The following is a 17,780-nucleotide window of genomic DNA, read 5'->3' as shown; positions in this document are numbered from 1 at the left end:
GCGCCCAGCATGGCCATAATGTGGGTATTTTGTCCTGTTGCTGATGTTTGGCTTTGCACCCCCAGTTCCCAGGCTTGTATGTCTTGGGGCTGACAAGGGCTTCCTGTCTCACCCGGTCCAGGCTTGTATTACTCCCAGCTATGTAAGAAACCTGGTTTTTTACAGCTAGCCACCTATCCAGCAAAAAGAAAAAGAGAAAGCAATCCCTCCCCACCAAACACGCGATTTTTCAGAGATCAGGTTCAGCCCGCAGGACAAAAGGCCCTGTAAGAAACCCTGGGACTAAGCTCACAGCGCTGGGATTTCCCCGCCGCAAGCTCCGATGTGCCAGCCCTGAGCGGAGGACACGTTGAGGCAGGTGCTGGTGGTGCTGAGTGGGGCTGTGGCTTGAGGGTCTGCACCGACGTACCCCAACCAGTGACGCGCTGAGCCCAGCCCTGCCCACGTGCAGCTGCTGCAGCGGGGCGAGTGACACAGGCAGCAAGAGCCGGGCCCTGGCTTCTCCCCGTGGCTGCTGGTGGCCCCCACTGCAGAGCTGTCACACCCCTGGGCTCAGCACCCGCCGCCACCCCAGCCCGTGACTCGCTGTGGGAAGCGATGCCCTCCCAGCTCAGCAGTTCTGCCGTGCTCTAGCGCTCCGCGTGCATTAACGCCAGCTCCTGAGCCCCGCTGCCCCAGCCAAACTGTCCCGGGGGGCTGGGGCAGCAGTGGGGTGCAGCACGTGCAAGTGCTTTGCGGGGAGCCTGGGTCACCACGCGCTTTGCGATGTCTGTTTATAGCAGCACAGCGACACGTGACATGCACAGGGACCGAACCGAAGCACTTTTACATGTAATTTGTTGATCTTCTAAAAAATATTTTTTTATTTTTCTTCTGTTTTTGTTTTTTTTTTTTTTTTAATGGGGGGGGGGGGGAATAATTTTTAATGTAAACAGCCCCATTAAAGTGTGTTTTTCACCCCAGGCTTGCCTGATCAGCATTCTGTTGGTGGGTCGGTACCAGCTGCACTGTGACGTGGCTTTGGTGGCTGTTTTGTGTCTCATCGCTGGGACGTGGCCCAAGCAGATGCCAAGCTGGAAGCAGGTGTCAGCGGTTTCCAGTCACCTTAGCAGGAGCCTCTGCACATCGTCCCAGGGTGCCACCACCGTCACCTTCTCCCTGGCAGTGGGGCAGTGAGTGCTGACAGTTTAAGTCCTGTGGCAGCGGCTGGGCGATGGCCGAGCTGCAAGTGCTGCCTGGCAGAGGCCGGTGCTTCGGTGCAGGAGTGCAGCCCCTCACACAGCGCCTGGTCACTGCGCCTGTGACACCACATCAGCTTTATGGTGTTCCTGGGGCCATGCACGCACATGCACACACACACGCACGCTGGAGTGCTACTTTAGTTCCAGGTATCGGCCAAAGCAGGTCCATGGTTCATTTTTAAAGGAAAAAAGCTTGCTTGTTTTCAGTCCAGGTTTAAAATCCCCTCGTCTATTTTTATTTCCAATGTTATCCATGCAAAATGTTGGTGTTCTTCCCACATCATGGCTGAGGACAGTTTAGAGCAAAGGCCGGCATGAGCCAGGTCAACTTCCCGAGCACGGCACCTTGCAGTGTTTGCCAATAAAGCCTGCATCCTCCCGAGTGGTTTATACTCCCCACCTGGCTCTGCTGAGATGAGACATTTCCTTCTAATTCTCTCTTAAAAACAACAAAAATACTGCACGTTGTTGTATTTAGGTGCAGCAGCTGTATTACCCGATGTCTGAAGTCACCCCCGAACTACTCAGGACTCCGCCCCGTGCTCGCAGGTTGTGTGGTGGGGCAGGACCAGCGCAGCCCTATAGCAGCCCGGTTTGTTTGTCACCACTGCTCGGGGGGCTCCCCTGCCCAACAGCCACACCTCGTCCCTTCCCCCGTGCCTGAGTGGGAAGGGTGGCTGCCACGAGGGGTCCCAGGGACGGGGTGACAAACCGGAGCTCCTACAACCCCAAGTTATATTCCCGCTGACAGGGCAGGGCAGCCACTGAAAACTCTATTTTCAGGTTTGTGCTAAATCTGCACCCCTGCCCTGGGCTGTTCTAGTCAGGGAGCCACATGTTACACAACGTTAAGTACTTTTTACACTCGGTTATTTTAAAAATGCTGATTTGTCCCATTCACTCAAACATCCCTTGTATTTCATTCGGGTTTTCCATCAACAAAACAGAGGCCATCTCAGCAAACTGTGATTTTATTGTATTTACAGCAGAATTATTACAATATTCTACAGAAAGCCATGAAATCAAATTACTTCTAAAAATAAGACAAAACACCCCCCCACCCCTCCCGTCGTATGGCTGCTACTGCAAGTTCACTTCCGTGAGCTGTACATAGAGACCCTTTGCCAATTGTTCATCCGTCTCATGAGTTTTGGTCGCTTTCTGTAAGGCAAAAATAACCTGGTTTGCGGTTAACACACAACATTCAAGAAACTGCTGGGACAACACAAGGCTGGGGGTGCCTCAGACGCGTGTGCTTCATCACAGAAGACCACCCTGCTTGGCTTTCTCGCAGAACAGGGGTATGGCAGCTCGACATCGCAGATATTTCACTCAACGTGCCTTCCCAGTTTCTGTTCGTTCTGTTATTTTAGGATCGATAAGCAGTAAGAAAGAGGCTTTACCGTCTAGCTTGGTGATTGGGGAAGAGATCTTGGGAGATTGGAGCGTCACTGGGCTCAGCCTCTCCCTTCTGCTTTCAGCACAGTGGAAGCACATGGGCCCTTACTCACAAGCTGGTCTGGAGCATGGTCTTATTTAGGAGGTTGTCCTCTTTCCCTGGCACAGACTGCCCTAATGCCCAGACGTGCAGAAGCAGCTACAGAAATGAAAAAGTGTGAGGGCTGAGGTGAGAGAAAGGGGATGGAGAACAACTAAAAGCTCTGCAAGCAATATAGAGAAACACTGTACAAGTTCCTTTGTCTTCTCCTTCCCTTTATTTGTTCTCATCTTTTGTAAGACTGAGAAATGACAGGACACACTGGCCTCGGCTCTGCCTGGGAATGAGGAAGGTTAATTCTCTCTGACCTTGCTTTGCATTTGCTGTGAAGATGGCAGAAGTCTGGGGATGGGAAACGTGTGTGGACACATCAACACAAAGAAGCTTCTGAGATCCCGAAGTACAGATTTTGAAGTAAAATAACCAGATTGTAAACGCTAACATAAAAACCAGTTACCTACATAGCGACCATCCTCCCTGCCCTTTCCTCAATACCCATATAGTCACCGTCCTCAAAAACTCGCCCCACTTCCCCATGGCAGATTAACCAAAAAGCAGTAGTTCAGCGGCAACAACTAGCACTGAATTTAATTGCACATTTAAGTCTGTTCCCTGGTTTTCAGCAAAAGATGAGCATTTCTCAGGTCCTAGGAGATGCAGCTACACAGCAGCTCTGACACTCAGGCTACCTAAAAGTGACTTAAGTGCCTGAATTCAAAAGACCTTATTCAAATCTTTCCTACACCAAGGCATCCTTGAAATACTTGCAAGACAGATACTGTTCCAGGTAGAGAAACACCTTAAACTTCCTATGTGATATTGCTGTCATAAAAGACATCACAGTGTGATGAAAGCAATGGCATTACTGCTCTGCTCTGCTGTCTTAGTTAAGGTACGAAGTTTCCTATTCATTAAGAAAAAAAAATTCAGCAGCATGGAGTTATAATTAAGTCAGTCCTCTGGGACAGAAGAATAATTTTTTTAACCATGAAATTGATTAGATATTGAACACCCATGGATGCAATTTCAGTTTAAAAGGGACGCAGCTCAGAATGAGCGTCAGCATTTTAGAAGTGATGTGAAAAGATCATTTTGCGTGAATGACACGGGTCAGGACAGCGCGGTACTGCCACCTCTGAATTTGAATTCAGGTGTCAATTCAATTAAAGGTTTTCTTTCAGAAGGTGTTAACAAATCAGGATCTATCTAATCAATCACAGCAACCTCAAGCATGCTGTACATGCTTCTTGTATCCAGCAGAGACAGCACAGTGCTTGGGAAAAGAAACAAATCTGGTTTATGGGAATCAGTATTTCTGCTTCACCAAAGTAAACAGCAAAGCTCCCCTGGGACTCTCCGCTGGGACTCCAGGGGGCCAAGCGCTGAGGCACAGCCCGTTTCTTCCACGGCTGGTAGACCGTCCCCACAGCCCCGCGCAGGTGAGATGCACAATTTATTCAAGATGCAGAATCTCCTAAGACCGGGGGCAGCAAGGCCACCTGAGGTTGTTGCATCAGCAGAGGACTACAAGATCCTGCAAACAGCCGAGCTCTCCCGACTGTTGGGGTGCTGGCAGAGCCCCTGGCTCCTGTACTTACAAAGCCCTATCCCGAGAAAGCTGACTTAGCACGTGCCGAAATTTGCTTTCAGAGCTCAGGAAGAACAAGGCGTGAGGTCTGAATCTGTCAGAGGCCGTGGGCCTGCAGGCAGGGTTTTTTGTGAAAATCAGTTGTAAATACAGGAGGACAACCAATATATTGCACTGCGATTCATGCATTTTATTGCCTTTGTTCATTTTCCTGTGGACAGTATTTATGATGTAGTAGAACGCAAAGGTGAGCAAATACTGATTTGCCGTCAGGATCTTTTGAAGGGCACGTGAGGAAAATTAGGTCTGCCAAACACTGAGTGAGAAAGTACATTATTTTGGTTAAGGAAAATACACCTAACTACCCTGGAGACAGAGCTTCTAACATTTGTTAAAGGGAGGTGACATGCGATAGCAAAGAGATTGGATTTTGTTCTCAGGAGATCCTTCCAGGCCTAGGTGAGACTAATACCATTTTAATTGAATTTTCCGATATTGATAGAATATTGTACACCTTTCGTGTTCTGCAGTAGTTAAAACCAATTTTATCAGTCTAAATGTGTGAGTACCCATGCTGGCTCCTGTCATCCCCAGAAAAACACATTTTCACACTCGCTATCAAGTCTCAGCACAGTTCACAAGCTGCAACTGCGTAACAGTGCTCCACACCCGGAGACCTGACCGAGCACCCGCTAAGGCTTCAGTCACTACATTTGATCCCTCCATCACAGAACTCCCTTACTTATTTGTACGATTTACAATGAGATCAGGTGGCAGGGGCTGCCGTGGAAAGGATCCTCAAATAAAAGATTGAAAAGACTCAGAGGTAAACGGTACGCCAATGTATATTAGCAAGTTATCACTGCAACTGCCAAAAAGGTAAGGTGAAGATTAATGTTTCCCTCTGAGGATGAAGGTAGAGATAATGGAGAAGGGGACACCTGCCTGTCCTGTCTACTCCCCGAGTAAAGCACTGAGCCTACTTCATACGAAATTGCAACCAAATTCTGTTAAATACAAAGATGAAGATTATTTAATGTTATTTTAGTAACAGTCAATTTATGATGGTGGAGCTTAAAAAGTGAACGGCCTTCAAAGCCATTTTTCACCCTCCTGAACAAACGATTTAAAGAACTTTGCCTTCAGCAATAACATTCTACAGATATGGTATGTGAATTTACAACAGTACACAATACACGTTTATAGAATAAAATGCCAGAAATTAAGGCTAGCTATTAAAGTAATTATGCTATCAAAACGTTACAAAGTTTAAATTAAAACATGCATTTTTCCAATTATTTTTTTTACTGTGCTGTAAATTAAGTGTCTTCATTGAGAAGGTATCTGTTCAGCATTCAAGGATTTCAGCATCCAAGATTTCAACCATACCTGATTAAAGTCCTGTGTTAATTTGAGAGTCCATTCACATGCAGCAATACTGTTCCCATGAAATGAACGTCATGTAATGGTCAACAGTTGCACATTTAATGCAAGCTAGCAGAACAAAACGTTTACGGTTGATACCCAAAGAGACTAGAAAGTCAGGCCTCAAATGACAGAAAGCAAATACTAATACTATTTTACAAATTGAACTCCGACATACCAAAGTACAGTTTATAATACTGCCTTGATATGACTCAAACTCTTAACCACCAAAAAGAGTGTAGTAAAAGTGACCTAATACAGCTGTATTTCCCTACCAGCTACGTAAGAAACATTTCAGATTTTTTCCACTGCAGATCAGTCAGGTAAATAACTTACTGTACTTCTATGAACTTGAAAAATAAAAACTGCCTATGTTAGTACGTGGCAACACAAAAGCAAAGAACCCAGCTTCATAAAGTAGTTTGTCTATATATTTAACTTAAATCTTTCTATAAAATAAAATGACTAAAATAAAAAAATCAAATCTAACACTTCTAATCAAAACAGACTTTAGCCATGGTTATTTATAAATATGACCATCCACCTCCACTTTCCTGATGGAGTTTAAATGAACAGGCTTTGGTAAGAACAGAAAAATGGCTCTACCCATTCCAGGTACAGTTAGAGAAACCACGTGCATTTTGCACACCGCTTGCTAAAAAATACATTCTACAGTTTTTCAATTTGTAGAACTAACCACCTGTAATAGCTAAGGAAAATAATAAACTGTGCATTTTAAAGTTAGCATTTCTTTCACCTTTACATATTTTAGTGCAAAATATTTTAGGGTGAGGATTTACAACAAAAATGGCAGTAGCAGCAAGAAATCTTGTTTTGTACAGTAACAACAATGCTAAGGAGTTTTGTTTTTTTAAATGACAAAACACAAGCCTGTTGTCAGGATTAGCATATCTATGTGTTTCAGGCACTGTATTAATTAAACTAGCACCCCATTTCATTATGGAACTAATGGACAAAATGTGTCATGGAGATCAGCTCGGTTTAATTTATGCCAGAGGCTTCTTTTTAAAGAAGTTGCGAAGGCTTTTGCTTTTACCAATCTTGTTTAAACATAAGGGCTTGGTTTTTCTGATTATTGGCATGTTCTGAGTGATTAGTTTCAGTCCTTGCTCTGAAGACACTGCTCAGCATTACAAAATTTTAAACCTCTCGCTGCAGCTTCAGTTGTGGAATTCTTCTGTGGAGAAATCAGACACCTAAAACCACAGTAGCAGAACTAATATGATACTGTTTAAATGTTCACATGAGAAACCATTTTTTTGTGATCAGAAGGAGTATAATTAATATTTTAGGCTTAAAGTCAAAACCATAGATAACGTCCTTTTTGAGACGGAGATAAAACCCCCACTTATTCTTGAAACAGCCGAAGGACATAACATTACCATTATACACCAACAGTTCTTTTCTTCCATTCAGAGAAGTAAAGAAACTGATCATGACACTGATTGTCTCCACTGAAAACAAAAAGCGCTAGGTCCTTTGATGTACACGGCAGATTAAGTCAGGTTAGACAATGAGGATGGAGAATTCCAAATAAGAAAAGAAGCCTACAACAGTTCCCAGAGTTACGACCCAGTGGAGTGAAGGCTGGGGATTGGATAGAATTTGGAAATCCGGCTTTGTGTTGAAGGGTTAAGGCATTCAGATTCTCCAGTCATTTTAAAGAAAACCTCCTGTTCTTGCAGTTTTCTGGCAAATTCTTCTTCCAGCATCTAAACCCAAGATCAGAGTGTCATAGGATTACAAGGCAAAGTACAAGAAACCCATCACGCCGGTGACATACTGTCTGCCGCAACATTATAACTTCACACACCATCACAAAAAAAAATAATCACCCAGCAATTACGAAATTGCAAGACAACCACCACACGCATGCTCAGAATATAATATGCCTGTAGGATACTGTCTGAACTGCGTGAAAATCTAGTACTCTCCATTTTAAAATAAAATATAAAACAACTTCCACCACCGTCTATCTGTTATTTAGCACTCAATTTCTGTAGTGACTAACTGGCTTCAAAATACAATCTTAAAAGCAGATTCACCTCCAGTTATGAAGTTTTATATGCAAAGATGCACATGTGCTGCAAAAGGCAACGCGGTTAAGAGGCTCATAACATGCAAGCCTTTTTTGTTGCACATGCCCTTTGCTCAGCTTTCACAGTTTAACATCTTTTATTACTCAGTGAACTACAGCAGCTCTGTACAGCAGCTCGATTCTCCTACTCTGCGATGCTTTCTGTATTGTCTGTATTTGCCAGGTTCAACTCTTGATTATTTGCTGATTCATAAATGGGTGATTTACCTTTTTCCTTGGTCTCAATTTCTCCCTCCATTCCTTCAGTTCTTGGCTGTGCTCTTCATCTAGCTCTTTTAGCTTCTGAGTCTCATGCTCAACCAGTAGATGGCATTTTTCATTCTTAAAACAAGATAAAGATAATCCCTATGTAAAACTAATTCAGATTAGGCAACACAACATTTGTACAGTGACATATGTTGTCCTAATTCTTTTTAATTAGCTTATTCTGTGTAAATAGTGATGTGAATAAATTACAAGATAAAAGTACGTTACGAGGCTGCATTATCAAAAGCTGATCTTTCCATCAGAACCAATTAAGAGAAGAAATACTTGTAAATCCAAATATACTGTTGAGTATCATTAAGGCAGCAGCTGACACTGTTACTCAAAACTGTTTCACTGCCTAATAATACTTTTTGAGGTCACACAGTATTTCTGCTTTGCTTTCTGAAGACAGTTTGTATAATTTATTAAACTCGATTACATTACGAAGGAGGTTGTTTTTTGGAAATATTTCAATGCTTCGTGCCAAGGAGCTGAGACTAACAAATGGGGCTTAGAGACAGAGAAATGCGCTTGCAGGAGCAGCCTCAGAATCGCCCTATAAAAAGGAAAAGGATAATCAAACCTCACATCGGCTTCACATTCCTCTCAGAAAGGTTCACAGGCACCTGCCTAACTTTGAGGACTTTTGAAGCACGGTAAGAAAACAAAAATAAGTATTTGGCTACGTCAAATGTTTGATTTTTTGAGCAGTTGGTGACGGCAGTCTCTAAACTCCACATTCGTGTTTCCGGGGTTCCAGTCCCAGCTGGGTCTGACGCAGAGTACAAAACCACAGGAACAAAAATAATAATAATAAAAAAAAAAAATGACAAGCCCTTGGCTAGACCTGGGTGCAGCTAGGGACCAATTTTTCTTGATGAAGCTCAGAGTAGCCCTAATCTGCTCAATTTTACTTGAGCTGAAACTCTCACAAGGCTCCCACGGTACTTGGGGATTTACTCAGGCGTATTAGCAGCACAGTCAGGGACTGTTTACGCAGGACGTAAGAAAGTGAGTAGAGTAGAACTAGCTTCATTGGCCACTGGAAGATTTCTTTACACAGAGGTTATCAGCAGGTGATCATTTAATGCTTTAAAACTGCCTTGTGTCCCTGGAACAGGGAAAAGCCGATTGAACAGAAAAGGAGATCTGGCCGCTGATACATGGCAGCAACTTTTACAAAATGCGTACCAAAAGAGACAAAACAAGTTCCTTACTGCAAGAAGAGAATTCCTTCCAAGTACCTTCCAGAAGCTGAAGTACAAACGGCAGCCTGCACTTTGTAAAAGCCACCTCGCTCCGTGCACTGCTACAAACATCTTGTGGGTAATGCCCGGTGCTGCCTACCTCTACCTCTGTTCTGGTTAATGACATTTCAGCAAAACCAGGTTACGAGGAAATGCTGCCTACAGAAAATAGCATTGGGAACTTGACAGATATTCTAGAAGTGATTATTTGCTTCTGGTTCATGCTCTTCTTGCATTTAAAATGTTTTCTCATTACCGTATGTAAGTGTATGAATCTGGTTAAGCAGTATGCTGCAAGCCTTTGGAAGCCAAGTTAAAAACCCCTACATTAATCTGTAAAAATGAAGGAAAAGGTGTTTCTGCTTTGCCTGCATCTGTTATTGACCTGTCTTCCCACTGAATGCTGATTTAGTATCACCTATTTTTAACCTGTAACTGATGCAGTTCTCTGATGTTTGCTTCACACTGCAACTGAAGGTCCCGCATTTGGTTTTCGTGTTTCTGATGCTGAGCCAGTCTCTCGTTCTTCTGTCTCTTTTCTTCTTGAACAGCAAACTAAAATTAAAAATAAGAAGATGGTTTATATTGTGCCTCTAGATACAACATTTTGAGTCAAAACCCTGTATGTAACTGAACACATACAGCATAACTGAAAAGAATGGGTCTTAAAGATTTAAACAGTAACTGTGTTTTCTTTATTCTTTCTTGTTGAAAATTCTTGCAAAGGGAATGCCCTCACAGTTTTGTCTATCGTTCCACTTCTCTGTCTGCACTCTAATTTTTCCTTAAAACACAACAGATTTCACTTCCAGACTCCTGAAATTATCTCCCTCTGAAGCTAAGTGACACAGCAGTGCTGCTGCAAGTGTCAGTTAAGGCTGGTGTTACACAGCTACGGGAGGCTATTTTCCAGATTTGTCATCCTTCCAGTGCTCACCATACAAAACCATGATTTGGGACTTCTGTGCATCAGTAGAAAGCAGACCTCTAAACCTCTTCACAACATTCCCTTTTAGAGAATGAGTGAGTACCTACAGTTTTAGTTCTAAAGCTCACAAAAATCAAGTATTCTTACAAATATTTCACAGAATCACAGAACAGTTGAGGCTGGAAGGAACAATGAAGATCAGCCCCTCTGCTCAGAGCAAGGTCAGTTACAGCGGGTTGCGCTGTGTCCAGTTGAGTTCTAAGTACCTCCACAACCTCTCTGGGGAACCTGTTCCAGTGTCTGACTATCTTCACACTACAAAAGTGTTTCCTTACGTTTAAGTTGGATTTTCTTTATTTTACTTGTGCCCACCGGCTCTCATCCTGTCACCTGGCTCCACCTTCTCTACTCCCTCCCGCTGGGTACTTATACGCATGACTAAGATCCTCCTGAGCCTTCTCTCCTCCAGGCTGAGGCACTCCAGGTATCCCAAACACCTACAGCAAGCCCCACCGGTCCCCTCAGTCATCAAGGCCCTTCGTGGGACTCACTCCAGTAAACCCATGTCTGTCCTGTATTGGGAAGCCCAGGACTGAACCCCGTGCTCCAGGTGAGTCTCACCAGTGCAGGGGGAAGGATGGCCTCCTCTGACCTCACCCAGTGCATCAACCCAGTTTTGTACCGTCTGTGAACTTACTGAGACTGCACTCTATCCCAGCCTCACATTTATATGACATTGAGCATTTACACTATTAAAACTGGTTTTATTAATTACCTGCTTAATTTTTTCACGATCTTGATCAGGAGAGGCTAACGAATTGATTCTTAAACTTTTCTTAAACATAGCCATTCGAGTCTTTGCTTCACTTCGCTGGATTTTAGGCAGTCTCGCTCTTTCCTGCGTTTGCTTGTTCTTTAACTCCTCGATAAGGCGTTGATTATATCTCTGCATTTGTTCTGTTTCCTAAAATGTTAACCAAATGGAAATGTTAGAGTAACTATTCTGTTAGATTATTTGCATCTCATTTCATCAGTACACATCCTGTTTGATTCAGCCTCTTTCAACAGCAACCAGTCCCAGCCCTAGCGGTATCAATGGAGAGGAGGCGGGGTCTTCCACTTATTCCAGAGAGCTCTGGATCATGCCCAACCCACATGAAATTCTCTAATGCCCTATAGAATACAAATACACATGTATTTTACCAGTGGTTGTTCAAATCTTGATTTGCATTTTTAAAAGTCTATGTTATTCAAAGGGAGAAACTTTTGCGGAACTCAGCTTCCACTACTGCAGTTGTGAAGGGTCAGTTTGTTGCAAAAGCTGGTGAAAGCAACAGCCATTATGGGGATAAACCAAACCACACAAAACCAAACCAAAACCAAGGCTGCTCATGCTCTGATCACCAAAGAGATCCTATAATATCTCTCTATTTGGTTTACATCTTCAAAAATCAAACTACTCTGTTTACTGTATTCTATAAAAACCAAAATGCCTTGTGGAAAATAAGCATTGTCGTCCGGGCTTTTATAGGATTTAGCTATGAAGAGACACTTGTTAGCTACTTGCCCAAAAGCTAATCCAGTTCATTCTGTTCATTTAATTCCAGGATGATTTACTAATGAGTAAATTTGTTTAAACACAAGCCAAAACTAGTTTTGGTGTATAAGCAGAATTTGGTATTTTTAATAGGTTGTTTTAAAATTTTTAAAAGGTTGATGTTGTGGTTGGATGGGTTTTTTTTAAGAATCAGAAGGGAAAAATATGTCCAACATACTACTAAGTTGTTAAAGACTATTAATTCTTTTTTTTAATTATTTCAACAGAACATGCACAGCTTCAAAATACCTGTGTGGGTCTTGGCTGTGCAAGCAAACAGCTACCAGCAGAGATCATAAGACTACTCGATTGAAAAAACCAGATATTATAATACACAACAGAAAGTGTCAAAGTCAACACTAACTTTTTCATGCCTCTTAAGCAGCTGGTGCCTCTGCATGAAGTACTGATCTTTGAGTTGCTGTTTAAGGAGCTGGTGTTTCTCTTGTAGATGTCTCTCTTCCAGCTCCCAGATTGCAGCTTCACGAGCTGGAAAAAAAGAGGAAGGCTCGTTCAGAAAGTACAATACAATACTTCCCCGTCTACCTGCTAGGGTAAGTTTACAAGTGGCCTACAAGTGCCTTTTAAGAACAATGCTTGCCACTCCATAGCAAATGTTTTTATCACAGTTCTAGATTAGTCATGAAGGTCTTTGATTTCATAACTTTAAGACAGACTATTGTTTTATTAAAATACAACACAAATGTCTGTTTTTAAAGAAAGAATCTGATGCTGGGTACCTCTCATGAGCTGCTGTTTGTTGTTGAGGCAATCTCGTTCAATAGTGGCTAGTTCTGTCTTCTGCTGCTGAATAATTTTCTTCAGAGATGCATCCAGTTCTTGTTGCTGCTTCTGCACAAATTCCTGCTCCTGTTAAAAACCAACAGAGGTAAATTAATTGTGTTTTTCCAACCATGTTACATTTTAATGAAACTCCCAGTTCTCTCAGCATTAGCTATATACGAAAATAAATGCATCTATGAAAATCTGAGCTAACACGCCTCAGCTATAAAATTACGCATCTCTTGTATTTTCTATGTAGAGAGTAGGTAAGAGAATATTTAATGTTTAAATAATACCTTCAGAAATAAGCCCAAAGGCAACAAACTAGCCAGCAATCTGCAATTCATTCCATCTCTTGTCTCTCATCAAAACCAGCTGCAGGTTTAAAGCTAGCAAAGACAAGTACTCAATATAAAGTTGATCTCATCATGTCAAGGGTTAATTATTCACGAATGTAAGAAAACAAAGGTATATATGGTTATTTTGCTTTGGATGATTAGTTAACACCTATTTATTTACACAGTTGGGTTTCAGATTTCTGTCTCCAGTGGTTTTATCTTCTCATGAATGCAAAGATATTGAGGTTGGGAGTTCTGCACTACTGCTATAAAGACACACATTGCTTCTGCAGGAGCTGCTTTCTGCAGGACTGGTAAGCTTGTCACACCATAGCTGAGCTGGCTCCTCACAAAGCGATTTGCCATCTGCCTGATGCAGTCCCCATATGCCCCCTCCCATGCCCCAGGGCCACACCGTTGCCTTTCTTCTTTGCAACTATAAAAAAAACCCCAAACAAAACCAAAAACTGACCATCTACAAGCATGCAAGCATGCACACACACACTCTTGAAGATCAAGAAATTAAAGCAGGTATTTCTACCATGGCACAAAATTCTGAAGAAAGGATGATGGCAGTGTCCTATCAGAGCCACGGTGGGCAGCTGAAGCATTTGCTGTTACAGATAACAAAGCGGTGTTGAAGGTGATCTGTCAGCAGGGAGACAGGATGAGGCAGGAAACCAGCACTGGCTACAGATGATCAGTGGAAAGGTGTCCTGAGCTACGTATTTTTATTTTTTTACTGAACCTCTGCTACTTGCTAAAAGTAACATAGGGAATTAAATGTTCATTAAAAGTACTTTTTATTATGACCAGAAGAATCCTGGTTTTCAACTTCACACAAAGTTATTAATAGATGAGGCTTCCATCTCTCCCCATGGACAGCACTTACGCTTAGACAGGTAACAGAAAACCAGAGGAGTAAGTGGACAGCAACAGACATGAGGCTACAAAAGGAACTGGAAGGCCACATCTGTACATTAAGTCAGATGTACCTAATCAAATATACGGACTGATGAAAAATGCTGGTTTGTTTCCCTTTCTAGATGAAAAGGATAAGAAATCTACAAGTTTATTACTATGAGGGTGCAGACACACAGTTAACATGGTGTTTAATTCGCCAGGATTTTTTTGATTTGGAAGGAGTGGAGGGAAGGAAAATTGTTCTGGTGCAGTCATGGCCAAAGAGCAGTTACGCTTGAGCTTTACTCAATCATTTAAAGATCACTGCTGCTCTCTCTACATGGCAAATCTTAAGAAGTTTTATAACTGCTAACACTATAAGATAAACCAGGCAATCTCAGAAAACACTCCGGCCTTTCCACTTCCCACATCTACTCAAGCATCACATATAACAAAGGTCGTGGACTTTACTAAAGAACATGCTGGATGGTTAAAAGGCAGACAGTGCAAGGCAGTCCACCTTTTTTAAATTACCACTTGGTTTTGCCCAGTAAGTATCTTAAAATCAACCTGGATGTCTTTAAAATACATGGTTTCACTGCACACACAGCATAGAAGTCACACACTGTTTCTCACATGTGCTGAACAAACAATAAACACCAGAGAGACGTATTATATTGCATTTGTGTGAAACTTTAGTGTCTTGCCCAGAGTTAATGACTACTGTAATTTTGATCTTTTTAATGTTAATAGTGCATAAATACCTAAATTTGTACTAACTAGTTTGGAGACAGCAGTGACATTGGTCAGCACATATGAGCAGAAGGAGAAAACACACATCTAGAAAATGAGGGAAATAAAACTTCTGTTGCTTTGCATTTTAAGACTTACATCCTGCATTTGTGCGTTGAAAAGCGTACATGAAGACAACTGAAAAGACTGAATCATAACCTGAGCAACACCCTGTGGGACACAATGTACTTCCTATGTCATAATATAATGAAATATCTTTCTGTTCTTAAAAAAAAAAAGAAGGCATCAGATCTGCTGTTTGTTAGCAATATACATTTAAAATGTCATGGCTAATCACGCAAAAGTAGTCACTGACAGAACTTTCAGATATTCTAAAACTAAACGTTTTTACCTTGCCTAGTATTTTTCATTCCAAGTAAGGATACTTCACCTTTAAAATTGTCTCTTTCACCTCTCTTACTTCAACAAACTGAAACCAACAAAGGAAACAAACTAGAGTCACTAAAATCACTAAGAATATTCAGGTTTTAAATTGTTTGCTTAATAAGTTCAGAGATGGATATCCTTGGTATGGGGAGACTGCTGCAATTCAATCGTATTCTATCCTGGGAAATCCCCTCTTGAATTAAACACATAATCAAATAAAGTTGCTATTATTTTCTACTAGGTCACTCACATAAACATTTAATCTTTAAGTTACTCAATCCAAACGTGCTCTGTTGTGGTGCAAACTCACTCTGTACAAGCTGTGGCCATCATAAAGCCAGTATCTTTTTCTAAAATACCAGCCACCTTTCTAGCTGTGGGTCACGTAAAAGCAGCAAGTCTGAAGGAACGCGATTATAGACGATGTCTTGTGAAGTTTCCATACACCTGCACTTTGGCATTTACATAACTTCATTTTACCTAATCTGTTCTGTTTCCATGAACAAGACACCTCATGCTTACACACTATACACATTTTCCTCCCCTGCACTCGTATTGCTCAAAACTTATTTGTCATTGTAATCTTTGTAATTTCACAGACCTATGGGGTACTTACCACTCAAAAAAGCACTGTAAATAAACCTGTTGTAGAAAAATAGCATTCTTTTTTGCTACAGCATACAAAATACTATGCGTAACAGCACAAACCTGGAAATTGCTGCTCCTACATTTTTACACTCTATGGGATGTGATATAGGAGTACTTGAAGAAAGAGAGCAGTACGTAGGGTTAGTTTGAGTTAAGTTCCATATTCACTCAACAACAACAAGAAGTGAAATCATCAAGCTGTGTGAATACTGCTGCCTTTTATATTTTAGTAGCTTGAAGCTGCCGTTGTTACCTGAGCATGCTGGCTTTGTGCAAGCTCCTCTTTCTTGCGTTTCATGAGCTCTTTTCTCAGCTCTTTTGGTGCTTTCTCCACTTCACATAAAACCTACAGTGTATATAAGCATGCAGAAGGTGGCGAAAAGAACACTTTTTCTCCACAGCAAGCATTACCGTGAACATAGGACATGCAGGTCAAGCACTAGAGGTACTGGGAAATGTGCATTACTTCAGTGGCAGGGATGTTAGTTTAGTGAAAAGAGCTTAATGAAAAGAAAAGGAACAATACGTGCTTTATGTATGCCAGCGCAGTGCAGGAAAGAGGTATATGCCAGCCTCTTTTTGCATGCAAATGCTGCCCAGCGCTCTCAGAAATGGCAGCCTCTTGCTTACGTTTTCATGCAGCAGCTAGAATAGTCAAGAGTTAAGAAAACCACCACCGGCAAAAGTGGTATTTTCTTGAAGCACTATGGCAAAAGGACTACCGAGTATATTTACCTCATGGTAAAGCTGTGAACCATGGTTCAAAGTTTAAAATAACTTCCACTGAAAACCAGCTATTTCTGACACTGTCTCAAACTAAGATGCCATTATTAGTGTCTCCAACCATAAATGACATCTACACAGGTTATGTCCTTAAAATAATCATACAAACAAATAAAATATTCATTGGTTGCAAGTCTCTGGTTCTGAAGAATTTAAAAGCAAAACCCACCAATAATTAAGTGTGTTTTCAAGAAAATGTCATGACACATATGCTGCAATGGAACATGTTTCAGTCCAAGGTGAATTAGACCAGATTAGTAGAACGGTTCTAAATATAACCTGGCTAATTCAACTATTGATTGGTTAATTCACTGATGCGTTTTATTTATGTTTAAGAATTATAAAAATGCAACATTGCACACTCCAATATAGCATGGGTAGTTTTAGAGCACCAGCTGCATTTTCCTTCAAGCTGTAAATCGCCTTTTTAAGCTTTAAATACAAAACTATGCACCCAAAAACAAATGCCTATTTGTTTAATAGTGGAAGCATCATCAGCAAACAGAGTCCAAATCACCACATGCTATTCCTGTTTCCATGAAAGATCTGCTTTTAGCTCAGAGCAATACATAAAATTATTCCCGCTTTCCCATGTAGGACCCAATCACCAGTAAATAGAGAGAGACTCAAAAATGCAAGAGGTACCGCAAAAGAAGAAAAATTATTATTTACATATGAGCATATGGTTCAAACTAAATACAGCTTATATTTTTTTATGCACTTTCAGACTACAGGATCATTCTATGCAAAAGCACGGACAGTACAGATTTCTAAAGAAATCTCTGTGAGTCTAGTAACTATTAGAGCAAACACTGGAGCCATTTATAAACAAATGAGCACTACACAATTGATCTGAAAATGAAATAAAACAGCTTTTAAGATGCAAAATCCACATGGAAACACATCACCTTCTCTTACTCTAACGCAAACAAATTCACAGCATAAGGTGTCAGTGACAAATGTTATCCATCTTGCCCTAACTGTATGACATGTATGAAATTAACTGTAAAAGATTTAAGGTTATCCAGTCTTTTCCCTCCTGGCTTTCCTTTTAGAGTTAAAAAACTAAATCTGTATAACTGCTGTCACTTCATATAAAGAAATCCTAAACAACAACAGCACACATTCAATAAAGATCTTACAAATGACTAACAAAAAAATAAATATCTGGAATTTAAGTGGTTCTCAGTAGTAATCATGACCGTATTATTTTCTTCAAATTTCTAATTTGGTAACTATTTACTAAGTAGGTATAGT

General features: G+C 41.4%; 1 protein-coding gene across 3 annotated transcripts in view; it reads right to left on the bottom strand.

The window, feature by feature from the left end:
* Positions 1 to 4,945: 4,945 nt before the first annotated feature.
* Positions 4,946 to 17,780, bottom strand: part of SLK (STE20 like kinase) — a 48,703-nt gene continuing 35,868 nt past the window's right edge. For 2 of the 3 annotated variants that reach the window (XM_037399512.1, XM_037399513.1), the window contains exons 13-19: positions 15,994 to 16,086; positions 12,630 to 12,759; positions 12,254 to 12,378; positions 11,068 to 11,256; positions 9,794 to 9,919; positions 8,079 to 8,192; positions 4,946 to 7,485 (exon numbers count right to left, since the gene is read on the bottom strand). In XM_037399512.1, coding sequence (XP_037255409.1) covers positions 7,339 to 7,485; positions 8,079 to 8,192; positions 9,794 to 9,919; positions 11,068 to 11,256; positions 12,254 to 12,378; positions 12,630 to 12,759; positions 15,994 to 16,086 — 924 coding nt within the window. In that variant the 3' untranslated portion in view covers positions 4,946 to 7,338. The remainder of the gene's footprint in view (positions 7,486 to 8,078; positions 8,193 to 9,793; positions 9,920 to 11,067; positions 11,257 to 12,253; positions 12,379 to 12,629; positions 12,760 to 15,993; positions 16,087 to 17,780) is intronic. The other variant, XM_037399514.1, reaches the window with a different exon arrangement.

This window comes from Falco rusticolus, chromosome 9 (assembly GCF_015220075.1).
Source record: "Falco rusticolus isolate bFalRus1 chromosome 9, bFalRus1.pri, whole genome shotgun sequence".
In the NCBI taxonomy this organism is placed as follows: domain Eukaryota; kingdom Metazoa; phylum Chordata; class Aves; order Falconiformes; family Falconidae; genus Falco; species Falco rusticolus.
The sequence above is the reverse complement of the archived record's forward strand: the minus strand, read 5'-3'. Positions and strand labels throughout refer to the sequence as shown.